Raw genomic sequence first — 26314 nt, 5'->3', positions numbered from 1 at the left:
GTGGAAAACACATCCTCAGCTAAGGTTTGAGATAAATGTGATCAGAGTGGTTGGCAGAAATTGCTTATCTGTTAGTGACTGACATGCAGCTCTGAAAAAAACTTTTCTACCTCGACTTCATACAGCAGAGAGCAGCAGAAGAGAAGCAAAATGCATCTGCCCAGAATGGATAGTTTTCTTTTAAAATCCATGTTCCTAACTTTGTGTGGTGCAGATAAGGATGGCTGTTGTGTCAAGAACTGGAAATGTGGCTGCACAGTCTGACACCGGGGGGCAGCACACTTCAGCTGTGTGAGGACACGCTGCCCTCTGACAAACGCGGCACAACGTTTCCTGGGAAATGACCTCCCAGGTTTAGAAAGAAGCCTGCCGAGTCCAGGTTGTTTGGAGTGACTGGCTGCACTGGTGTGACTAACGCATCTCTAACATGATTTAAGAATATGGGAGAAACCTGGTATGGATCTTAATCAAATATGCCCATTTCCTTGGTGCTGCCACAAATACTCCTTCCAAGGCTGTTGAGTTAAAGCTGCTCTTAAGAAAACTTAGTTTATCTAAAGTAACCTTTCCAGTGCAGTTCACTGAAGCCTGAGCAGCTCTCTTCCTATGCTTCCCATTCCAACCCCATGGCCTGCATTTTGAACCTGGTGTTGCTTTCTTCCTACTCTGCTTCTGTTACTGTGCTTCCCTCTGTGCCCCGTGTTCTGCCTGTGTCTGCTTGCTGCTTTCTTCTGTGTTTGACTCTGTGGCTTCTGTTCATGCTACTTGCCGTGCCTGGGCTATCCTGTGGAGCTGCATGAGTTCCCAGGGACTTGGGCTTCTGCAGATCTCTTGAAAAGGTTTGTGCCTTTAAGCTAGCACCCTGCTCGCTCTCCATATTTACATGGCAGCGTGAGCCGTGATGGGAAGACGTTCAAGAAAGCTGTGCTTACAATAACGTTTGCTTCCTGCTGTAATTTTCCTTTCCCTTCCTTTTGTTTACTGGTCTTCCTTCAATTGAGATCAGCTTAGACGGCAAATCCGAAAAGCAAGGAAACAAAATTCTGTGCTGTTTGAGTAAAGCACAACAACAATACCCAGGCTACAGCAAGGGACTCTCAGCAAAGGGTAGCTTTTCTTGGTGATAGCTTCTGTTTTTAGGCTGCCTGTGTTATTAATATACTGCTGTCCTGGGAGATGTACATAAGCAGAAATTCAGACACCTGATACTTGCCAAACATAGTTTCCGTAGCAAATGGACAGACGTGCTGTGTCATGAGTTATGCCTCAGTCCTTGCACTGATTTTTATTTCTCAGCTCTCCAGTCATTTGTTCATTCATCTTGGAAAAACACAAGCCTCATGGCCACTGATTTTAGGGCAGGCTGTGAGTTGTTTTTACTGGATGCTAGGAGTGTTGGGACTTTGGTTTCAAGGCATAACTGGCAAGCTCTCTGCCTTTAATGAGTGACTTTGTGGACCTGGTTTACTGAACACCTTATGTATGTGGTACTGTTTTCAAGCTTCAGAAACACTTAAGTGCTAGCAGTGTCTGCTAGTTTACACATGTTTATTCTGATTTCTCTGTCTTGCTGGAAGGGGAGCTGGGCTTAGGAGTGTGCAGCATTTCCCAGCACGTGAAGGCACTGGAAGTAAAAGAGGAATGGGATGGGGGGAGGCATGGATGGGAAAGGCAGAATTGGCTGCAAAACAGAGGGGAGAAAGGAATGATGAAGCCAAAGCTCACCTCTAGAGAAAAAGGCATTGGCGAATTTGGCAGTGTTAGTCTGCTCTAAATTAAAGATGCAGTTAGATGTTTTTCTTACTTGTTTTGTCTGTTAGATGTGTTGTTAGATGCCCAGGCTGCACAGTGCGTCAGGAGTGTGCTGCGAACCATTGTCCAAGTGTCAGTGCTTGCTCATGGAGTGGAGGAGGAGAGCAGGCTGGGCAAGTGACACTTGCGCTTGCCCTTAACGAGCCTGTTTGCTTGCATACCTGGCTTTTAAAATGGCTGCAGCCCCGAGGAACAAGACTAAAACCTGTCTGCAAATGGCTTGGGGTGCAAGGGAGGACTTGTGTGTGGCTCTGAGGGGTGATGTCCTCTCATCTCCAAGTAAAGCTCCAATGAGGCAGAGAGTAGCTCTAGCAAATTCCTCCTCTCCCAACTTCCCCTTCGGAGCGCTGGGCTGTTTGGTTCTTGCTTTGCTTGTGCCACGCAGCCGGCCAGGGTAGGGCTGTGTTGTGTGAGGTGCTCTGCATATCCCTGTCCTGGGCAGTGTGTTGCAGGTGAAAGCCGGACAAGCGGATAACAGGAGTGCAGTGGATGTGATCTCTATCAGGTGTTTTCCAGGAATACCCATAAGTCCTCCTCTTGGACCAGACCCCTTCATTGTCCAAGATGCTGTTCAAACACATCCTGTTTTCCAGAGTTTACAATGTAACCCACAAAGCCTTGAAACGTCCAACTCCAGGCTGCAATAATCTGCACATTCTTGGCCAGGGATACGCGGGAGATGTTGGGGAGGGCTGTTCCGTGTGTCAGGCTGCTGCCTGGCACCGCTAATCCAGGCACATCCCTCCCTGCCCAAGGCCAGCAGCTGTCAGAGCGAGCTGAGGAAATGTTTAACTGCATGAGTGAGAATTGCTAAAGTGAAACATTTTCTCCCATGCAGGGTGCAGTGAGGCCTCTCATCACTTCTCCCACCCAGCATTAATTAAGCATATGGCAGGGACAGAGATGCTGGCTGTCCTGGGAGGCTTGGACTGATTGCACACCTGAGTGTCTTTGGCCAGTAACTATGTGGTGGTTCTGTGCTGGGAAAGGGTAAGCTACAGAGAAGCTTCTACACAAGTCTTAGCTCCAGTCAGGGGAGAAAATGCTGCTTTATAATTGTCTTCAAATGGTGCTGAAGAGAGCAGGCAGGATTGTGAGGATGAATGCTGCAGGACTTTGGGACAGCAAGATGGGTGTCTGCATTGAGCCGTGGGCACTGGGGTCACCTCCTTTCTGTGGCTGCATGTTCAGCCTTGCACTTGACCCATCATTTGGGAGTCTAGGGCCTGGCCTGGATTTGAAACTTATTGTTTTAAAGAACAAGGAGGAGAAAAACAAATAAAACTGGTTTTTAGCATAGTGATTCTGGAAAGTCCTGGGTTTTTTTTCAGTGCATTTTTCCAGTGCTGACTGAGACAGACGGCTTGGTAAGCAGGTACAGACATGGAAATCAGGCTGCTCTCTCCGCAGGTTGGCATTGCTGCCAGTTTACCGCAAGTGCTTGCACAGCCACCCAGCTTGCACGTGTATTGGTTTCTTTAAAACGAGTAGGGAAGTAGAGTTACTTCTGTCAGGGTGGCTTTGCAAGGCTGAAAGTGTTGCACCATTTTGAGAATGAAGGCAGTACCTTGCCTCTCCGTCTTGCTTGCTGGGTGTACTCAGAATTACTGTTTCTCGCCAGCATGCCCTGCAGAAGGCAGTCGTGTGGTGGGGAGCGAGCAGGGGCCTGTGCCAGTTGTGCAGCAGCAGCACAGCTGCTTTGTCACCTGCAGGACTTTTACTAATGTTGATGTGAGAGCTGGGAAGGATCCAGTAGGACTTTCAGGTGCTGGGCTGCGCTGCAGGTCTGTCTGTTAGAAGGCCTGGCTCCATCTTCCCAGAAGCAATGGGCAGAGGAAATGTAAGATAAATCTATAAGGCTTTTCCCTCAGCTATCCCACACAAAGACATGATGTTTGCGGTTTATTAGCTGGACAATGCTTAAAGTGCATTCTATTGATTTGTATCCTGAAAAACAAACCATCCAGGTTTGGAGCTGCTGGAGCTGCCAGAGCTTTGTGACTGGGCTGGCAGGAGCTATGCAAGTGCAAAGCACAAGTTTCAGAGGCAGTATGGATTCTCCTCAGGCAAACCTGTCCATTGGTGTAACATCAATGCAGCCACATCAGATGAATCACAGCCCAAGTTTTTATCCTGAGAACTGCTAGCTCAGCTTTTTTTCCCCATCGGCTCATAATTTTACAAGATGAAATCCTGCCGTGTTAATATGTAGTATAGATTCAGTCAGTTGTTAAGAACCATTTGGAGTCGGTGATTTGGACAATTGGTGTTGAGTGGGCTGCCGGTATGTTTGCTGTGTTGCTGTTCAGTGTCAGCCCTCCCGTTGCATTTTGTAAGAGCTTCCATTAATTTCAGCAGAAATCTGCATTTGGGGGTGAAGGGTGACCTAATCTTTAAAAAGGATCTTAATCCACTTAGCCTCTCTTGCAAAGCTCAGCATTTTTTCCTTGTCAGGAGCAGACTGCATTCCTAACCTTGATGTGTCACTTTCCAGTTGGCTTAATATTTGGGTGAGGATAAAAAGGAAATGTTTTTCAAAGATTAAAAGAATCCATGCTGCTAAGGTATGTGGATGTGTGATGTGCAAGTTTTAAAAAAAAAAAAAAAAAAAAAAAGAGATGTGAGCATAGTTGTAAGTGTTTGGGTGGTGGAAAGAAAAGATAAAATAACCCAGATAACTATATAAAATAACAGCAGATGACTATTGAGAACAAGCACAGGAAGAGGTAAATCCATTTGAAAGAGTGTAAATGGGGAATTACGAGGTAAGAGGAAATGGGACTGAAATGTTTAATGTAAATTTAAGTGCAAGGCAAAAATAGGACTCCTGTTAGTTTGACCTGTAAAGTCTCTTCTCAGAGTCCTGGGGGGGCAGCCAGGAAAAATACGGTCTCTGATGCAAATACAAGACCTCATGCCTATGCCTCGTTAAGACTAGAGATCTTCTAGGCTACTGCATTAAACCTAGCTTGGGTCAGAAGGGGTGGAAAGCTGTTGCCAGTAGCCTGTGCTCAGTTTTGGGGGGTTTCTCCTCAGCCTCCAGTCACAACGCCACAATTAACACTAATTGGTACCTTCCTTGACGTTTTGGCCAGGGAGAATGAACTGTCTGTTTGTCCCCTGTCTCCCTGGAGGCAGTCACTCCAGGTCAGAGCAAGAGGCCCATGGGGATGTCGCATGGCTCACAGGACTTTCATGCCAACAGGAAATCTCAAATCAAACCCAATTCACACTGCATGAGGACTGCCTGCTTTCTATGTGGTGTTTCTCCCTGGGTGGCCAAATTTCGGCAAGGAGTGAACACAGGCAGACGTGCCCATGTGCATACGATGAACCTTGAAGCCATTTGCTCACTTCCCTTTAATCAAAACCTTCTGCTTTTGCATTTTCTTTTCTGTTTGGTGACCGAAGCGAAGCTTCATGTGCCTTCACGTGGGAGTTAAGTGGGTCAGCGGGCTGCTTTGTTTGTGGCAGCTCTCACGTGGAAAAAGCCCGATGCAAAACGCTGAGGCTTGGCAGGAAAGTGCCAATTAAAGATAGCAGTGCAGGAGCATATTGTCTGAGCTGAAAGTGCTCGAATCTGGGGCTGTGACAACTGTCATGTGCAAAGGAAAGAACGAGGAATTATTAAATTTAATGTTGATGTGAGGTAGCTAGTGCTTTCCCTGTTTCAAGTGTTGGTTCTCATGCAGTGTGGAGAAGGAGTTTGTTCCCTGTTTCACAGTTAAGCTAAGTGAGGGGTAGAGGAGGTGAGTCACACAGGGAGCCTGTGCCAGAGCAGGATCAACAGCACTCAGCAGCTGGGTACTTGGGCTTCACCTCATGTTGGCCCATGTTAGTTATCTTTGTGCCAGGAGCAATCCAGCCTTCTCCTTAGCACTGCACAAGTCTGTTCAGGTGACGTGTGCGGGAGATGTCAGGGCCAGGAGATGGCAGAGGGAGAGATACAGTGCTACATCAAGTCAAGTGAAGTTGTTCTCCCCCTTAGTAAGGCAAGTAGTCAACTTGGGACAGCACATAAAGGAAATGTGGCTTTCTAAGTCTGCATGGCAGTGTACTTAGCTCCAGGGAAGCAAACAAGGGACAGCCAGGCTTTGAGACTGCTACCTCTGCTGTCATGGGAAACTACATCATCATACTGTCATTCATAAATGAATACATTTCTCCTTGGAGCACTAGGCCCTCAGATTCCTGAGCAGACATTTTGCAAAAGGGCCTGAAGGAAAGGGGAGGAGCAGGTCACTTGGGTATAGTCAGTGTTTCTACTGAAATAGAGCCTCTCTCCCTCCCAATCCATCCCTCTGCTCCCCACTAATTCTGTTTTATTGGTGTGTTTTTGTTTGAAAGAGCAGTGTTGGTAAATGAAAGCTAGAATATCTGTACATTCCTTTATTTTAAAAAAGCTTTCTGGCTTTACTTTGCCTTTCCTTACAGCTTTCTGGGCCCTCACTTCAGGTGACCGTAAGCTGATCTCCTGTTTCATCTTGCAATGGACTGTGCTTTATTTTGCACGTGTATAGGCACATACCTCCTACTCATGACAAACCAGACCTTTCTCAACAAGCAGGGAACAGTGTACTTTGCAGGTGGAGTGATTAAAGAGGTATGCACTGCTTCACTGGGAAGAGTATCCTCTCAGGAGACAGATTTTCCTACCTTTCTGCTGCACTAGTCTGGCCTGTGCTGGCGATCCACGTGCAAGATTGGTAAGTAAATGCAGATCTTTCAGAAATGAGAGCGTGGTAAGAAGTACCTTTATTTAGGTACGTTATTTATAAGGGTAACGCAAAATGCCTGCTGTTACGCCACTGGTAGTGAAGTCCTTGTCATGCACTCATGTGTGATGGTAGCAGCTCCTCCAGTAATTACTGCTGTTCCCTTCATTTAGAGCGTCCTTTCTGCACCCCAGGATGAATCCCCAAGGACTAGTTAGAAATAGCACAGTCGTTACCTAACAATGATTTTGGAAAGCTGAGGTGTCTGCAGATTTGATTCCATCCAGAAACTTGGATCTGATTGCCCTTGGGGTATCCGGACTTTCCTTCGTGGTGGGTTTCCATTGAGAACTGTCACAGGCAATGGAGGCACCGGTCTGTTGTAGATGGTGCTAGAACTAATGCAGATTGACATCCCTGTGAAAGTTGATGGACTGCACAGTATAACCCAGAGCCTCCTCTGAGCAGAATTAAAGAATACTGAGATGCTGTGAGACTCTAAAAGAAAGCTAATAAAAAAAAATATAATTCCATGAAAGGACAGTGTTCTATTAGAGAAAGCAGGCTGAAGTGTGCAATGTAGTGTGTGATATAGTGCAATACTATAGGCAGTAGCGACTAATTTTAAGAAACCTAAAGGGCAAGAATCGGAACAGTGTCTTCACCACCTACTTTTAAGCAGTTTGAAGAAAACCTGCAGGTTACAATGTATTTTAGACTTCTGTTCCTAATGAAAATGAGGCTTATGTGATCAGTCTGTCTGTCTGTCTACGTCTCTTCAGTTGTCAGGCTAGCCCCCCTCCTTTTTTCCTTCTCAACATTTAGGGAGGAGGAAAGAATCTCAAGTTTCATGAGAACTGGAGGAGAGACATAATCATTGCCAGCCTCAGGGGAAGGCAGGAGGGACCTCAGGCACGGTGTGATTCCTCTGGCAGCAGCCTGCTGGTCAATCTGCACATGTACACAGCCCTGGACTAACCGCACCTCGTGCTGCTGCCTGTGTCTCCTTAGAGGGTGTGCCACAGGACACACAAAGGAAGGTAGGGCTGCTGAGAGAGCAAGGCGGATTAGAGGGACAAAGAACACAGATCTGTAGGAAACCAGGCATCATTAGTGCTGCTGCTGATGGAGCAATTTGATGATCTTAAAAATACAGACATAAACTGTTCTAAAAGTCTCTGCAGGGAGCCAAGGAAATGGTCATGTAATAACAGAAAAAATCAAAACATTAGAGCTGATTAAATGACCGAGAAATTAATTTCTGTGCAGAGACTCTACCTGTTCTACAATAAAAATGTGAAGAAAGTGCACAAAGACTGTGGCCACAGTCTATCTGTTAATTTCACAGTGAGGAAGCTTCTAAGTTTTGTGCGTTGTCACTTGAAGTCTTGCAACAAAAGAGGAAATAAAAATCACATTTTCTGTGCAAGTTTTTTCAAGGAGGGGGAAAAAAAATAGTATTTAAAACCCAAGCCACCTGCATCTGTCAGCATTTCTTTATGAAGCTTTAGACTGCCAAACAGTGACCTTAAAATCACCAGAAGTGTAAGAATCTATGAAAAAAAGGGCAAACACCCAATTATATCAGAAGGTAGTATTGAGAGATTTCCAAGGTAAATGCCTCTTTATTGTAACACTGAAGAGAATGAATTCACAGCAAATGTGTGATACACAATTACTGATTTCTTACTAAAGCTAAATGAAATATTGCTCATCATAACTTGGTTAACTTAGAACTATTTGTTCATTTTTATCTCATTTTCTTGCTCAAAATGGAATGTGATGGTATTTTAGGTAGCAGAGAGGAACTGTCTAGACTCTCTTGAGAAAACTTTGCCTATAGTTCTAACAGATTCAGCTGAAGTGGAATGATCAGTGCTTTGTTAATGCACTGATGATCCTACCCTGTCATCAGCTGCTGTTAGGAGTCTGCAAAACGAGAGAAGGGCAAATGACTGGAGTCCTGGTTGCAGAACTGCCCAACTAGGAAGGGAGAGCATTCAGCACAGGGGCTGTCCCTCCTCTGAGCGCATATGGATAGTAATGTGGGGACAGGAAAACCACAGTAGGTAAAGCAGAGCTGTTGTGTCTCTACCGTGGGTAGTACTTAGCCAGTTAGGGCTCTCAGGAGATTAGCTACTGCCTGGGGGGTGAGAACCACAGTAATTTCTAAAGCTGGTTTGTAATTACCTGCTTTCAGTTTACACAGAGCTGGCATCCTGTTAAGCACTAATATCCCCAGCTTTCTCTTGACATCTGTGCAGCGTGTTCCACTTTTTACATTCGACCTATGCCGATTCCTTCATGCATAGCAGCAGTTACGAATTGCTCTGGAACCTGATGGTGGAAAAGAACAAATTAGCAAATTCAGTGTTATTTGGAGGGGTCTTGCCAAAAGCCATTCCTGTGCCAAAACCGTAAGGCATGAAGAAGGGCATTATTATTTCAAGAAGTTATGACTGAAAAGAATCTATTTCTTCCACATGAACTGTTTTGATGGCTGAAACCATGGAATTGTTGGAAATCACAATGTTACACCACCTTATGGGGGGTCAGCTGCTTTCTGCAGCTCAGAGGATGAGGACAGCTGGCAGTGCTTGAGGTGAAACGAAGGTTCCCTACAACCAACATGAGAGAAGCAGACCTAAGCCTAGGGAAGAAGATGGTCAAACATGTCTTGGTAAAGATCCCATGCACAGGGAGTTTGTTTCCTGTTTTCACCTCAGTCGTATTGGAGGAGCGCTGCAACTCATTCTGTTTAGGAGAAAGAATTAGTTGCTTTTTAAATGCAGCTTTTTAACTACTAAGACTGCACAAAACTCAGTTTCCCTCAATAGGGAATCATTAGAAGGAGGGACTGTGCACTGACAGGCCGCTTCAGGCTTCTTTCCACACGGCGGCACTTAGCCCCCACGCTCTGCTTGCCCAACATCAGGAACTCCTCTCAAAACATCGAAGCTTCTCACAAGTGGGGCCGACCAAGCCAGGAGCAGTGTACTCCCTGAAGCCTTCTGCAGGGGCAGATCAGTCGGGACGCGGTTTTGAGCCTCCCCTTGCCCCGCTGTGCCTAGAAAAACGTTTGTCTGCCTTCTCACAGCAAACCGCCCGGCGGCCCCGTCAGCCCCAACGGCTCCCGCCGCGCGGGCGGTGTTGCCATGGCGACCGAGCCCGCCCGTAACGGCCGCGGCGGGGCGGTGCCGCCCTTGCGCACGCGCACCGCGCACACTGACCTCACCGCCTCAGTGCCGGGGGGGGGGGGGGGGCTTCCCCCTCGCCACCTACCATAGAGAACCGCGGGAGGCACGTTTTCTCTAGCCTTCGCCCCACACTCTATGGTACGTGCTGGGCGGGGGAGTGCGTATGCGCATCCTTGCGCGCATGCGTGCTGCTGGCCCGGGAGCCTTCTAGAGGCGCGGGGCGGTGACGCGCCGGCGTGGAGGGGGTGCGGGTGGCGCATGCGCGCTGGCTCCCATTCTTCCCGTGGCAGCGGGGCGGGCGCAGCCATGCAGCGCAGCGGGCGCCGCCGCCGGCACTGACCGCCGTCCGGCCCCCGCCCCGCCGCCGCCGCCGCCTCCCGCGCCGCGCCCGACAGGTAGCGCCTGCGCCGGTACCGCGCCGGTCGGGGAGGGCCGGGCCGCCGCACCGGGGCGGGGGAGAGGGAGGGAGGGAGGGAGGGAGAAGCGCGGCCGGGGGCTTTGTGTGGTGCCGCCGCTGGGTGACGGCGGGGAGCGCGGCCGGGAGGGGAGGGGAGCGGGGCGGGGTGGGGTGGGCGCCGCCGGGGCCGGCCCGCCCGCCGCACCGGGCGGGAGCGCAGCTCCGGGTCGCCCGGCGGTGTGGTTTGTCGGCGGGGAGAGGAGGGGAGGGCGGCACGGTCCGGCGGCGTAACGGCCGCAGCAGGAGCCGGGGGCTGCCGGGGCCTAACGGCTGGCGCGGAGGCGCCCCTCGGCCTCCTCGCCCCTGGGGACCGCTGGGCGCGGGCAGCCCGCCGGGGCTGCGGGGGGTCAGCGAGCCGCGGGGGGCGGCCGGCCCCGGCTCCCCCTCGGGGGCGGCGGCGTGGGCTCCTTTGCGAGCAGGGCTTGGGGCCGTGCCGCCCGGTGGGAGCGGGGCCGCCGAGCAGCGGCAGCCGGGGGCCAGCCGGCCCTGCGGCGCGGGGAGGCGGCGGTGCTCGGGCGGTCGCAGGGCAGAGGCCCCTTGGAGGGTCCCCGCTAGGACAGACGCTTGGTCAGCGACGGGAGGAGAAGTGCGGCCGCGTCGCGTTCGCTCAGCGGTGCAGGATTATGATAACGTCTCGAGGCTGCTGTATTTTTAAAACCGTCGTGTGGTTTGGGTGGGTTCAGCTCTTGCATTTGGCCCTTTTGTGCACGTGCCGTGCTTTACTTCGTTTACTTCTAGCAGAATTTTTAACGCAAGTTGGGTGAGGGCTGGAAGCTTGTGACTATACAAAGGGGTGGATCGTCATTAGACAAATGCTGCAAAAAAATGCTTCGGAGAGATGCGGGATCTAAGTAAATAAAATGCAGTTATTTGTCAGTATGTTTATACAGGCCTGTGTGGGCTACGCTTAAGGTATTTTAAAGGTATGTATCCTCAGGTATCTGTGAGGAAGGTAAAAGCTGCTTCTTTCCCCACCCCCCTGCATAGCTTCTTGAGAAGGAGGTGGGAAACTGAGGCAGGCTGACAAGCTCAAGGTTGTATGGGAAGCCTGTGGTGGAGTAGAGCAGAGACTTCCCAAGTGTGAGGGTTGTTCTGATCTCTCTCTGTCCCTTGCAGGCTTAGTTCATAAGTCAGTGTTTAGTAAAGGAGGCGAGGGTTAAGCAAAGAAGTGTGTGCCAAGCCGGCGTTGGTGGGGAAGAGATATGCTCTCCACACCAGTGCTTGTGCCAGCATCTCAGGCCATATATTGGAGTCCATTTTGATGCCGATTACTGCAGACCGTTTCTCTGCATCTTTTTGAGCAGTTGCATCTCCATTGCATGCTCCTCTTGATGCCACCTAGGTGCTGTTGAAGACAAACTGAAGTATTGCCGCTTGATACCTGATAACACCTGAAGTCCACCATTTAGATCGGTAGTTCTCAAATTAGATCTTGCAAAGGCATTAGAAGTGCAACTGTTTGCTTCTGTGTGGGATTCTGAACTGGCTTTAAAAGAGGTTTGCAACTGGAGAAGGAGGCTGCAGCTGGATATGTTTGAGAGCTTCCAATAGTGGTGAGCTTTCGCTAGAGCAAAGGACTACACCAAGTGCAGGATGGAACTGCAGTACTGTCACATTCAGGGTCTTCCTTCACGTGGCAGCGTAGCTTGCTGTGTGGAACAAGCCTTTGTGCTGCAGTCCTGGGCTTGGCAAAGTCCAGCTTTTGCTTGTTTTCTCTGTTGAACCCTGTCAGTGGGACTGAAGCCTGGAAGTTACAAGAGGGACAGAGTAATGACTACCATAGGTGATCCTCTCTGTATTTTACAGTCACACTTGTTTAATTTTTAAAAAAATTGCTGCCAGCATAAATGGATTTTTTTTTTTCACACTGATGCCTGCAACATTTTTGTGAAGTCCTTGGAAATGATCAGACAGCTTCAAAAGTTTGTTTCAAGAAGAAAAATACCATGAAGTTAAACACTTTGGCCTTGCTTCACTTGGCTGATAATATACAGTGCTAAAAGTGAGGCAGCAGCATGCTTGGGGGATGGAAAAGTTTCTCTATTTTGTGTGACATTCCCTAGAGGGACAATTGCAGAGAGCGCCTATGATCAAATGAGCTAGTTGTCCAGTCATCTTCAAAGTTCTGTAGGAATCTTAAATCTGAGCTACAACTTAAGTGTTATGAAAACCAGATATTTAAACAGCAAAACTCAAAGTGAAATGATTTATCTGTTTCTCCCATATGTTAGTCAATCCTTCCCTATCCATCAGGCAATTTGGTTGGGGCTGTTGCTTGTTAGAAGATGAGAGCTGGCAGCAAGTCTGGCCACTTCTGTAGTGATTTACAACATGAGGAGCTAGATCTTGCCTTCAACAAGAAGTGAAGTGTGAAAGAGGCTGGACATAAAATGTTCAAATGGATAAAGTAATGACCTCCCCTGCATGTACCTCCCCATTTCAACATACATGCAGATTTTTGTGAGAGTAATGTGGCTTTGAAGCTTGCGGAGTGCCATTACAGGGACCATTCTGGCCTCAGATGACTTTGGATCAAGCTTGTGTGTCACCCTGAATCTCTCATTATCTTGGGCCTTGCCTAGACTAGGGCTGGAAATCTTGTTGGTGTGCCTCTGAATCGGGCTTGCTGCTCTTAATGCCTCCTCAGCTGGCAGTTGTAATGGAAGCTTCCTCCTGGATGCTGACAGTGCCAGTGCACCTTCAAACAGTGCTCGCCAATGCATTAAAGAAAATGCTGGCAAGTATATAAAGGTCTCTCAGCTGAGTGAATAAAATAGACTGGTTTTGTCTATTAATTTCTAAGTTTGCATTGCATGTTTCTTTAGACCTCCCTCAGTGTTTTGGATATTTGTCTATTGGACCAACATGTTATCAGTCATCAAAGCTGTCTGAAAGCCTGATGTGAGTTAGTTAAGAGCTTTGTGCAGCAGGATACTGAAGAGCTAAACACACGCAAGTTCCTTGGCATTCTGTGCTGCACTAGTGTTTGGCTCTGTCATAAACATGAGAGATCACTTTCTCCTCTCTTTGGCAGCACTAGCACTCTTGCACAAAAAAAACCCCAAACCCAAATGAACTGGATGGAGTTGTAACTGTTCAAGTTTTAGGAGGGCAACAAATGGGTTTTGTGGTCTGAGAGGGTCCAGGTGCTCTCCAAGAGGTTTGATCTCAATTCATGGTTAGTGTTTGAGTTTATCTGGTTTCCTGTTCTGTCACTTAATCAAATCTCTGCACGTTTGGCTCTGCAAGGAGGGAGATGTCCATTCTGCTTCTAGAAACAATATGCCAAGTAGGAGCAGCAAAATTAATTGTTAGAAAAGCGTCATCATCATTAGTTTATTGGAAGTGAGTGGGCAGATTTAAAAATCTCTAATTTGTTTCCCCTGCCAGCAAAATAATAGGATAAACAGCCTAACCAGGCCAGTCCTGGGTACAGTGTTTCTGTGTTTCAGGTTTAAGCTGGGGCCCTCTCTGCACTTTACTTGTAGATGCTTTAGATTCCAAGATATTTCAGAAAGCCAAATTGAACCAACAATGATTTGCTGAGGCAAAGATCTGATCAAAATGGAGTCAGATTCTGACCCGTGTTTCAAAGTGATGCTGAGCAGAAGGGAGGAATTGCAGGTATGTCTCTCCGCCTGTTACATTGCAGGTGGTTTCTTAGCCTAGCAGCCTTTTAACTGCACTAGAGTTTGGCCAAATTCATGGTATTGTCAAACAAAAACCCCTTTCTGCTCCTCATTGTCCTGTGCTCCCTCCACCCACCGTTTTATAAATCTTAAGCATAGTGGTGGCTTTCTGCAATCCCTTGCTGCCTGTGGTGAGGGATTTCTTTGGCCATCCGCTCATGTGTGGTTGCAAATACCAGGCTGAATAGAATCTGCTTATGCCTGAGCGTAGAAGCTAACCCTCCTTCTCCTCCCTGGAGCTGAACTGGTCCTAGGTGCTGGTTTCTGCTGGCCCCTGTCAGCAGTTGAAATCCAGCTGCTACTGAGAGTTCTCCTGTCCTTGGCCAACAGTTTCCATGAGGGCTGGCAGCCCTGGAGAACAGGGGTAGGCAAAGGGCCCTATTTTGTCATGCAGACAAGTTTGTGGTTAGAGTCAAGGAGGAAGAGCTGGACATTAGCTGGGAAGGTTGAAGAGAGACCAAGAAAATAAACTTATTCCAAAACTGTTGACTTACAAACTGCTGCTATTGCATCCCACAGCCAGTCTGTTATAGGCTCCTACCCGAGTTCCTGTCTTGTTCAGTTTTGGGTGTCTGACTGGTTTTCATACTGGCAGCATCTTGGCCTGACTTCTTGTCACAAGTATGCGTGTAAATCATTGTCTTGGAATTGGATGTGCTTTTGTCTGTGACTACAGTATTTGTTATCAGGTGCTGGAGCATGTCCAGAGAAGGGCAACCAAGTTGGTGAGGGGCCTGGAGCACAAGTCTTATGAGGAGCGGCTGAGGGAGCTGGGGCTGTTTAGTCTGGAGAGAAGGAGGGTGAGAGGAGACCTTATTGTTCTCTACAACTACCTGAAAGGAGATTGTAGTGAAGTGGATACTGGTCTCTTCTGTCAGGTAGCTGGAGATAGGACGAGAGGAAATGGCCTCAAGTTGCGGTAAGGGAGGTTTAGATTGGATATTAGGAAAAATTTCTTTACTGAAAGGGTTGTCAGGTATTGGAACAGACAGCCCAGGGAAGTGGTTGAGTCACCATCCTTGGAGATATTAAAAAAGTGCGTAGACAAGGCACTTCAGGACATGGTTTAGTGGGCATGGCTGATGGTTGGACTCGACGATCTTATAGGTATTTTCCAACCTAAAAGATTCTATGATTCTGTCTGCTTACCTGCATGAGGTTCTTCTGTGAGTGAACTTATTTGAGGTGTAGACTGCATGGAGTGTGGGGGTTTTTTTCCCCTTCTTTACTCCCACATCACTTGCATTTTGTTAAGATTGCCTAAAATACATGTGTATGTTTTGAGAAAATGATGTGGGGTGCAGAGGGAAGAAATCTTACTGAAAGGTGCTTGGTTGGACAGCCAGTGTCCCTTGAGGGCTTGTACCCAAGGTCTGATCTTGTGCATTATTTTTCCATTCCAACCTGTCATTTTTCTACTAGCACTTGTCTCTCAAGTACTTCCTTACAGGGTAGTTCTGGCTTGGGCTTGTACACAAAAACCTGCTTACTTCTTCCGTGTCACTAGCCAGTTATACATCAGTAGGAATAACAAGGTCCTGGAAGATTTTCTGAGTATGGAATTTATATCAAACCCACTGATCTCTTTAAATTATGCTGATCTTGTACCAGCATGTGGTGGTATGGTTTTTTTCTTTCCCCAAGGTGTTATCTTGCCCTCAGTTCCCACTACCACTGGAGACTTGCTTTGCAGCGGCTTTGGGAAAGGCACTGAATTTCTACCCCATTCCTGCCTGTACAATAGGGGGTTCTTGGTATTCTCCTATCTTTTTCTTCAACTGATGTACATTTAGAGATGATTTCTATCTTCAGGATGGGATAAATTAGTGGTCTTAGCCTAAGGGACTTCATCTATTGCAATACAAACAGATAAGATTCAGATGTATGCTGTGAAGCCACTTGTCCTGCTAGCAATCTGGCAAGTGATGGGCCACCCTGCTCTAATTCTCAGTAGTGTTCTACTTCCAAACCTTGCTAAGCATTTTACCCACATGAAGCTACAGGTGCAAGTCTGTACTTTTCCTTTTCTTCCCATGTTTTTCCAGATGATCCAATATTGCTGCTGGACTGGGGAGTAGTTAGGATGTGACTCTGGAAAGCTTTGTCCTGCACTCCTAGTTGCAGTAAGAAGGGGGCTGGACATCACCTCCATTCTTCTGGGATGCATCACCACAGCCCCTCAGGGGACCTTGTGCACCCTTGGCTCTGACACCTTGCAGAGCTGGAAGTCATAGGGAGTCAGTGCTGTATGGTTTGTTGGCCAGGGTCCCACAGGTGTCAGACCTGGAGTCTGTAGACTCTGAAGGTAAGGTTAGATCTCTAGAATGAGGGAGAGAAAGGATATCTTTGTACACACAAACCCACAACTTAGGTACTGTTTACAGGGTAAAGTGTCATGAGGATAGCTTGTTGTTGTTGTTCCCCCCCACCCCTCCCCGTGGTCCAGCAGGCCCCTAATAAATTGCTTGTAGTGTGATACCTTGGAACCATGAACTGAGATGCCTACAAGAGGGAGTCACACAGAGCAGCTCCTAACATTACAGGATTTTAATCTGCACCTCGGTGCTCAAACTGTTAAAAAGAAAGGAGACCTTGAAAGCTCATTCTAGACTTGTCCTTGGTCTCGGGCAAAGTTAAAACCAAACTAATTTCAGAGAGGGGTTGTATTAGGGAAACAAAGTATGTTAAAGCTCATCTAATTTTCTACCCTACTCTTGAAGGGTTACTTCCACTCTGCAAAGTGGTTCCATTATTGTAGGATACTGGGGTTTCATTGAGGCATTGAGGTGACCTGCAAGTCATCTTGATTTGCTGCAGCTTCATTACTGTGGAGATTTTTTGAAGATTGATGCCTTGCTGAAATTGGTGGCTCTGTATGAGGCGTTTGGTTACCAACACAGCAACGCAAGCCTTTAGCAGAGGTGTAAGAATTCCTGTTAATTGAAGCTTCTCTCTCATCTTACCCAGGGTAGGGTAATATAACTTTCACAGCTAGCATCTGTCCTAGAAGGATTGGTGGGGGTCTAGAAGGCCTTAGCTTAAGCCCTGGAAATCTTTCAGCTGTCTTCATTCTAGAAATCTGTTTCAGTTTTCCTCATGGCAGTGAAGTTGTGCCCTGGTGTAGATTGGTAACTGTCTGTACTTTAAACTTGAACCCCTTAATAGACTCCAAGCAAGTTTGAAGAAGCAGCTAATGTTTAGCAGAGTCCTAGCAAGCCTTCAGCCAGATGTGGTTCTTTTGAGGGTGAACTGCCTGCAACAGTAGGGAGTTTTACAAATGCTTCCTTACTGTGGCTGGTGCTGTGGGAGGAGGAAGAAACCCTCTGTTGCTGACCTAATCACCATTCCAGCAAGGAAGCTGCATCTACATAGGCAGTGCTTTGCTTATCAGCGAGGCTGTACTGGTGAGTACTAGAGGTGTGCTGGCTACTCTGTCTGAAGACAGTTAAACTTACTGTATGGGGGTGTGGAAGGAGTCTTTGCATCAAATGCAGTCAAGAGACAGTGCACTGAGGTAAGCACAGGGCTGTCATGTCAGCAAATTAGAAAAGCATGAGTTGTCAGCTGGAAATCTAAGATACCATCTTTGGATTGGGGGGAGGCTCAACTGCAAGGTAACAAGAATTACTGATTTAAAACAATCACAGTGATTGTGCAGTATTCCTGGGCACTAAAGAAACATTACTGCCTACTTATGGAGCCAGGTGAACAGAAGGGAGAGCATATCTGTCAGTGGCTGGGTGGCTGTCTCTTGTGAGCTTGCCTTTGGCTCCAGAAAAAGGTTTTCTTCTTCAAGTAGGACACTTGATGTTTTACTTGCCACCTCAATCTCTCAGAGGGTTTGAACAACTAAGAATACTTTGAGCTTAGAGACTGTCAGTACAGCTGCTTTGTCCACTGCTACTTGCACATGGAGGGTAGAGTAGATTTGAGTGCTTAGTGAGTGTTGTACTTTGTAAAGGCCTGATACCAAATCTCCTCTGGGCAGGGGGTAGCTGCACTGTCTGGAGCAAAAATAGAGGAGAATGAGCGGACAGAGGGGTTGAGAGTTTCCACCCTTTGTGCAGAGCTGCAGTTTGACACTTTCTTGCTGATGAGGTGTCCATTTGGTCTTTGCAGTATGTGATTTCTAGGTGCTGTTCTAATTGCTCCGAACTTCTTGCTTGAGGTGCCTTGGCTGGCAAACCCAATAGTTAAGTATTTACGCTGCCCACCTTCCAGTAGTGGTGAACTACTGCAGGTCTGATGCCTGGTAGCTTTTATACTTGAAAAATTGCTGGAGTTGACTAGGGTGGAGATCTTCTGAAGGAGGAGTTCTTTGTTGTGGAAGGTCAAGGTTCAATGAAATGTCTGTCTAATATACCTTGAACTAATTTTAAACTGGTATGCAGTTAGGTCCTGAGACCTGTGAAGAAGGAGGGTTGCTGGTACAACTGTGTTGCTGTGTTATTTCTACAACTGCTAGGCTACAGCTAACCACATATCGGGGTGGGGGGTGGGGGGGAAGACACCAAAGACGTGTTGCCACGTTTACAAGTTGTTGGCAAGTTTACTGGCTGGAAGCAGGTACAGAGATACCTTCAGGAAGGTGACTAGAAAGGCCTGGTTATTGAGTGGCCCTGGCTTTTGTGTCCAGTGATCGTGGGTGGCAGCAATATTTTGTCTCTCTGCAAACTTGTGTGTTGAGTTAGCTGTGTTAGAGCAGTTACCTGGGGAGGTTGTGGATTGCACTGGTTGGTTGGTAAATGAAGACGACTGTGAAACACGACAAAGATGATAACCTGATGACTAGACCAGAAGAGAGAGGAGCATAATTTTTAAAGTCAAATAGTGATGTTGGAAGAGGTCCCAAGTATAGACAAGCCCCCAGGAGAGTAGTATTGCATTCTTTACACACTTCAGGTTTCCTTCCTCATTGCAAGAGGAAGAAGATTTAAAACTTCTTGTAAAGTTATCCTAAGATAAAGTCTTAGGTGAGAATTGCAAATAATGCAGTTTCACTTAGTCTGGGGTCAGTGGGGTTCTCCTAAGCACCGAAAAAAGTTTATTGGCTTATGTACTCAGTTTAATGTTGCCACAGCATCTTAGGTAACAAGTATTTCCTTTATATATTACTGTTTGGGTTGACTTATTCTATGTACTGAGCTAGTTGCTTTGCTGTGAATTATGCCAGCTTTTATGGTGTTATGGTGGTAGCATCTAGGCTGAGTAACTTTGGGCTATTCAATCTTTGTCAGCTTTGTCCTTTAAATTCATCATTTTGAGCTCCAAGCTGGCGTTAAACTTAATCTTCCCTAGTGGCTTTCTGCTGGATAGCTCTTGATGGAAAATTTAGGTGTTACTGGCAGAGGCTTTGACTAAGCAAGCACATAGTTTTGACGGCTTATTAGTGAAAGAGGGAACTCTGTTTTTGCAGTGACAGAGCTGTGGTGGTGGTGAGAATAGTTTTTTTCTCTTGGATTATCTTGTCTACATGTTGACATTCAGATGTAGCCTAGCCTGTCTTCTTGCATACAAACCACAAGCCTAGTAGGAAGATTGGAGAAAACCCTTGCTTTGGAGCCTATATTTGCAACCCTTTTCAAAACTTGGAGGAGCTCCAAAGACAGGACCTGTGCCACTTATTTGTTAGTTTTGACTTCTGCATGACTGTGCTTCTGTGGGAAGAGGCTGTACTGAAAATCCTAGTCCTAAATTGTTTGTATCTTGTAACACTAGCTACTTGAACTATGGCATTTAAATTCTGCAGGAACAGAAGTGGACCACTGGGACTGAGACTGTGGCTTTGTGTTTTCCAAAGCTTGTTATGTGGGGAGCATCTGCCCAGTTGATTTCAAACTTGATGGGGTATAGCAGCCATATGCTTCATTGCCTGGGAGGGTAATTTTTTGTCAGCTTGGGTCTTGGTTTTCTCAGGTGGTATTTTTTCCACTTCCTTCTGTGAGGAAGAGGGGAGTCAACAGACTTCCTAACATGTGTGGAAAAGCTTTTTTTTTTTTGTAGTGAAATAAAGTGCAACTTAAACACCTGTTGGCTGGTAGACGCAAGCCAGCCTGAACCTTTCCTCTTGGCTTACTATTACTGTTTTCCCCAGGATTCAAAGGTATTTCTGGCTCTTCTCCCCTGTATGCATTTGATGGTTGTACCATAATGTATAGTGGATCTTCTTTAGACTACAATCCTCAAGATTATGACACAAATCTGTTCTTCTGTAGTGCACCATAATTTTTATCCTATGCCTTTTTTCACATGTTTAAAACATGAGGAACTCAAAAGTAATTTGTTTATATTAGTTTGCTTAAAAGATTGTTTCTGTCCTTGTAGGCAAAGGCTTACAAACTCTTAAATGAAAACCACATAGAAGAAAGACTTGAAACTTTGAATGTTCCTTTCTCATGGCAGTATGGCCAGCTAATGGTTTCTTGGATGTGTTGGGACTTGTCTATGTGTGAAGTTAATAAAAAATGGCTATTCTGTGGTAACTAACAGTCATTTACACCCTCCTGTAATCTGAATTTTCAAGTTTAAACAAGTTCCACGTTTCCATTTTAAAACCAATTAGGGGACTTTCTTCACCATGTTATATCCAGCTTAACAGGAGTCCCCTTCTGAACAAGTGTGCAGCTTCTGGAGTCCAGAAGCAAACCACACAGCTAACTTGAAAGGTTTCAGCTAGAACATGGTAGCTGCTAAATATCAGTTACCTGCCCTTTCTCTAGTAGCTCTCTGCTAGTGAGGTGTCCAGTGAAATGCTGCCCTACTGTGTGAAAACCCTTCTATTAGATGCTTAGGTTCCTGTATGTAATACTGTCTCACAACTGGACTACCTGCAGCAAGGAGCAAGACCAACCCATGCTAGAGGGCAGGGCAGGAGCTAATATTCAAAAGTACAGACAGGGAGACTCGGAGGAAAACTTCTGCTGTGCTTTTATGATTGCTTGAAGTAGCCCTGTTTTTTTGCCTGTGCTGCCATGGGTAGCTGGAGCCATGTCGTGAAACATTTTGGCTGAGGATGGGAAAGCTTAGAGCACTGCTTTCAGAGTTTGTGCTAAACTGAAACAAGTGAGAAACTGTAGCTGCAGCAATAAGAAAAGGCATGGCTTTCCTCTAGTTTGGAACCAATGTGTCCTTTTTAGAAAGAAAAAAGGCATTGGTCTAAGAGTATTGATAGGAGTGGTATTGACAATTCTAGAATTTGAAGTCGAATCATTCTTGAAGTGTCTTGAAGCAAAATGGTGAGAGTTTGGTATGTTTAGACAGTTCAGATTAGGGTAGTGGTCACAAGCAGTAAGCCATTATGGCACTAACTTAAAACCCTAGGTGCTGTGTGTGCAGTTGCAGCTAATGCTTCCTTGCTGCTGTGGGGGGTGAGCTTTTGCTGGTGAGGAGGGAGTTAAGTCTACAGGCACAAACAATCCCTTCTGGCTGATGGTAGGATTTGCCAGGCAGTTGGCTGAGGTGAGTCCCTGGATGTACAGAACCAGTTTTGATCGATGTCAGCCAGCAGGGATTTGAACTGGCTGCCTGGAACAGAGGGACCTGCTCTCTGGTGACTCCTCCTGCCTGATGAATAAGCAGTGCAGCCAGTGCAGGCGGCTTGGACGCGTCTGGCAGCCCTTGTAGGGTTAGGGAAGCTCAAGACCACAAGCCTCTGTGCTGCATCTGGATGCTGTGCGTGGTGTTGGTGAGATGCGGCAGTTTGCATGTCTGGCCAAGGAGGATGGAGGTGAGATAATGAACTGAAATAGTCTGCTGTGTGAGGTGTGCCTTCGTTTCCAGGCTAGGGTTCTTGTGTGCATCTCATCTGCTGTCAGATCCACTTTGTTTTATTAAGACTTTTGTGAAGGCTTTATTTGCTCAAACAGAAGGTATTTAGATTTGCTGCCCCAGTGCTTCCAATTAGTGAACTAGTGCCTCCAGCTTCCTTCCAGTTGTTTATTGAACCAGGTGTCTGCTCCACAGCCTCTTCCCTTGCTCTGAGCTTGACCTGCTTTCCTCATGCTGGCGGAAAAAGTAGGGCAGATTTCTAGCTTTGGGTATTATTAGACAGGAAACAAAAAGACACTCTGGATTTTTATCATCCCCTCCTAAAAGAGCTAACCTGTGGTGAGAGAGTGCTTTAGGAAGCAGTATGGTGATGCCGGGAGCCCTGGTCTGTGCAAGGGTGGAGAACAGGCCTGGGGTCTGTTCCCTGGCTGCCTGGAGGGATTTGTTTGGCTGCAGATGGAAGGGGAAAAAAAAAAAAAAAAAGAAAAAAGCTGCAGCTGGGTCCCTAATGAAGTCCTTGGACAGGAGAGTTTCTAGGGTTGAGGAACATAACCAAACCCCAGACATGTAGCCATTTTTTTACTCTTAAGCCAAAAGCTTACTTTGGAGATGATGCTGTGTGTCTCAGTGGCAGGAAAGCTTGGCCTGGCCTTTCTTGTATATGGCCTTGGTTCTCAGGACACCACAGGTGCTGTTGGTTGAACTGCATTTAGGCTGTGTGAGTGCTCTTTCCTGGACATGTGTAGTTGGGATGTAACAGAATTCAGCCTGGAAACAGCTTGAGCACCTAGTTTTTGAAAACTGCTCATTTTACATTCCTGGAGTCCAGTGTTACTGCTGTATCTGGCTGGCCAGCTGATGGCATTGATTGCTGAAGGCTAACAGTCAAAACAGGATCCAGACCTCTTCCTGCTTTCGCTTCTTAAAGCAGATGCGTTTTCCTGGTGACCTGCTTACGGATTTTGTCTCCACCTTTGTGGGCGGATGGTGATGGTGCTAGTTGCAATGATATTGATTACTAATCAGCTGTTACTTAAGCCCCAGATTTGCCGTCTGTCCCTAAAACTTCTAGGGAACTGATGGGTAACTGCTGTTGTAAAGAATAACCAAAGGTTTTTGTCCTGACCTACCTTGTCTGATTCCTTAAAATAGAACAATGCTGCTCTTATCCAGCTTATCACAGCTTTGCAGCTGTATATGAATAACCTATTTTGTGACATGCTTTCGATCTTTTTTTTTTTGTTCCAGTCTTAATTTAACCTATAATACTGTTCTTTTTCATTTCTTTCAGAATGGACTGCTGAATTGGGAATTATTGCAGACTCAACAGTACAGCACTGCTCGTTGCTTCATCTATTACTAGTTATTTAAATTGGACTTTTAATATCCTGCCAGCTGCTGTTCACACACACATGGTGCATTGTTGTCATTCTCAGAATTGCATCTTTGAAACCCAGACCCTCAGTAACCTTCATCTAACAAAGAGGCAACCTCCTGCGTACGTTTATAGAGGGATTTTTCGGACCTACTGCCCTCTAGCTTTCTTGCTGGTGCTGTATTTCTAAGACACTATGGAGCCCAGTATGGAGTACTGCTTAGCGCAAGTGCTGCAGAAGGATGTTGGAAAGAGACTTCAGGTTGGCCAGGAATTGATAGATTACTTCTCAGATAAACAGAAGTCAGCTGATCTTGAACATGATCAGACTATGCTGGATAAAATGGTTGATGGACTGGCCACTTCGTGGGTAAATTCCAGCAATTATAAGGTAAGATTTGTCAGATGGAATGTGATTACAGTCAGAAGTTTCAATGTCAAGTGCTACTTGATCTAAATGAAAGCTATATAGTAGACTTTCTAATACACCGTTCTGTAAGTGGATAATTATGCTGAATCAACCATTCTTGTCCCATTTCTTGGTAGCTGATAACCGATACGATATTGAGGACTCAAGGCAGTAAGAATTCAGTAAATGGAGTTTTAATAAATGGATGTACATTTGGCATTCATACTTTGTGATATCCTAGTTTCTTTGTGTACCTGCGTGCTGGTGGCATGCTTTGATCATCCCAGTAGTTAGCAATGTTGATGGTTTCCTGCCATATGAAAAAAGTTTATAAAACTGCAAAAAGCATATGTAAACAGCAGTAGTTTTCACCGTCATTAAATCTTGCTAGACTTTTTTGCTTATTTTGTGGGCAACTGAACTAAATTGATCTATTGCACTTAGCTCAGGAAATGGTATTGTGGATGTATGTTCTGTTGAATTTGACAGTGTTGTAATGAGTTTGTAGGACATGGAACTCCACTGCCTTGTTATCCCTGTCATGTTGCTTCGTTTCCCTACAGGTCTTAGTGAGGAAGTCCTACTACTCCCATGTAATGTGGGAGTGGGGAGGGGTTCTCATCTGTAGCTTGGAAAACTCCTGTCCTGCTCCCTTCAGAGGCACTCTGATGAGTTTAATAGGGTTCTTGGGCTGTTGTGTGGGATGTCAGAAAGGAACAGAGTCTCCTACTACAAGTCCAGAAAAATCTGAGAGTTAGAAGTTCCTACAGAGCTGAGCCTGAAGATACTTAACTGAGAGTTGTACTGGAGTTCTTTGTTGTGGAAGTGAAGGACAGACCAGCCATATAGGTTGCAAGTGCTCTGGAGCTCAACATCCTCAGATAAATTTAAACTATTTTTAACAGAAATTTTGATTGAAATGGTTGTGAGATTGCAGTGTCTTGGTCAATGTGTTCTGCACAGCCGCATTTTTCCCTCTTCATTTTTGTCAACAAGCAGCTGTGGTAGAAGCTGTTTGGCATGTAGGAACAAAAAACCCCCAAACAAACCAAATCAACAAACCACCAAATCCAATACAGTCTCAGTAGAGGATCCATTCTGGCAGAGCACATGAGGAAATCTTAGTTTGCTGTCACGAATGAGCAATGTACATACAATTTTCTGAGAGCATTGAGTATTCTTATTCCCCCTTCTCTTGTTAACTGGCTTTCTCTTACAGACTTTCATGTTTCTTGGTGGAAAGGTAACACAAGCATGGTAAACTTGAAATTGTTACAAAACGTGCTGTTTGCATGGATTTTATGAAGTGATGTGAATCATAGAGCTATACAGTACTTTGCAATTCCAGCATCACACTTAGTTTGCAGAATTTCTTTTAGGATAACTTGTTCTCTCTCTCCTCTATTGCCCTTTCCAGTCTTTTGTCTGTTGAACTACACACTTACAGTGTTCACTGTGGTATTCATTCTCCAGTAACAAACTGGTGACACTTCTGTACTGCAGTACTTCTGTACTTCCAGAACTCATGCTGCTGAGCTGGCTCTTCATTAATGTGCGTGTTCTATAGATAGCATTTGCTGTGTTTAATAAGTTCTAGTAAGCATAACAGAGACACGTCTCAGATGTCTGGAGGGTGTTTTCTCAGTGAATGAGTATTATAGAAGATGTGAAACCTCTGAGTGGGGCAAGCTGACTACCTGGAGGTTAGCGATGTCGTGAGGTCTGCTTCAGTATCCCACCAAGGCTTAGTGCATCATCATATGCCAATCTCTTCCTTTTGTTTTAGTGCCTGCATCTGTGTTACTGTCACCTTTCTTCTTGACTGCTTGTGGCGTGGGGGTTTGGAAGCTCAGCTCTGTCTGGTGTGAGTGAGAACAGGGTAGCTGGTGTCATCTGATCAAGTTCATGGATTAGTGTAACAACCTTGAGAGTGAAAGGCCAAGCATCACTGGCCTAGAATAGCCATCTGGAGAGCTAAACTGCCATTGTTTGGTCATGGTTGAAAAAGCCACTATATTTGCAGTCTGTTTCTCTGTTCACCTCCCTTCATTTGAAAAAGTATCGGCTTAAAACAAAGGTTGAGATCATTTGGATGATCTGAAATTTCCTAACACTTCAGTGATAAAGTGTATGCTCTCAGAATTAGACTAGTTTTGGATAACAGACCCATTATCTTGGGACAGCATCCAGTTGATTCATGGCTCCTGCATGTCTAGGACTCTACTAACTAAACGCTTGTGCTTGTATGTTATCACTGAGGAAACATCAGCGAGCCAAAGAGAAGTGACATCTCTGAGGCAATCCAGTTCAGTTTGGATTAAAAGGAGCCTCAACTGATGATGAAATTACTATGCCTTTACAGGGTGGGCTCAAGCTGTCTCTTCCTCATTGGCATACAAGTCTGAGCTATGTAAGTCATGACCATCACTGACATTTTTAGGCTTTGGTGTTTTTTTTGTACTTAATTTCTATTTTAACCTGACACTATTTTGTGAAGTCCTTGACCTCAGCACCGGCACTGGAGACAATGCAATCTTCTCTTTCAAGTGATGCAGCAAAAAAGCAATGATGGAGGGGAAAGAGATGCTTCTTTCCTTGGTGCTGTCAAAGTTGTAAAAGTATCATATGTGAAACCAAGTGCGACCTAACACACTTCTGATAGCACTTAGCACTCTGAAACTCTTCTAACAAATGGCATTGTGACCTGGTTGCTGATTCCTACTTTGTTAACAGGCAGCTGCCTTAGGTGCAAAAGGCACTTGGATAGTTCAGGAAGCTTTTCAAGTCAAGGAAACACGATATATGAAGCAAGGCACCGAGGTCCAGTGCAAGGCCGTTTGTGTGTCTGTGCTTGCCAGGAGTGCGCCTGAACTGCACCCAACAGGCATTGCCT

The 26314-nt window shown here is 46.1% G+C and overlaps 1 protein-coding gene across 3 annotated transcripts in view; it reads left to right on the top strand.

Annotated features, from left to right (window-relative positions):
- The first annotated feature begins 10012 nt into the window (after positions 1–10012).
- CLASP1 (cytoplasmic linker associated protein 1) overlaps positions 10013–26314 on the top strand; it is a 189358-nt gene continuing 173056 nt past the window's right edge. For 2 of the 3 annotated variants that reach the window (XM_049804241.1, XM_049804231.1), the window contains exons 1-2: positions 10013–10119; positions 22929–23403. In XM_049804241.1, coding sequence (XP_049660198.1) covers positions 23209–23403 — 195 coding nt within the window. In that variant the 5' untranslated portion in view covers positions 10013–10119; positions 22929–23208. Of the gene's footprint in view, positions 10120–10721; positions 10855–22928; positions 23404–26314 lie in introns of those variants that run through there. The other variant, XM_049804222.1, reaches the window with a different exon arrangement.

This window comes from Accipiter gentilis, chromosome 1, assembly GCF_929443795.1.
Source record: "Accipiter gentilis chromosome 1, bAccGen1.1, whole genome shotgun sequence".
In the NCBI taxonomy this organism is placed as follows: Eukaryota; Metazoa; Chordata; class Aves; order Accipitriformes; family Accipitridae; genus Astur; species Astur gentilis.
This window is presented reverse-complemented; position numbering and strand designations above follow the sequence as displayed.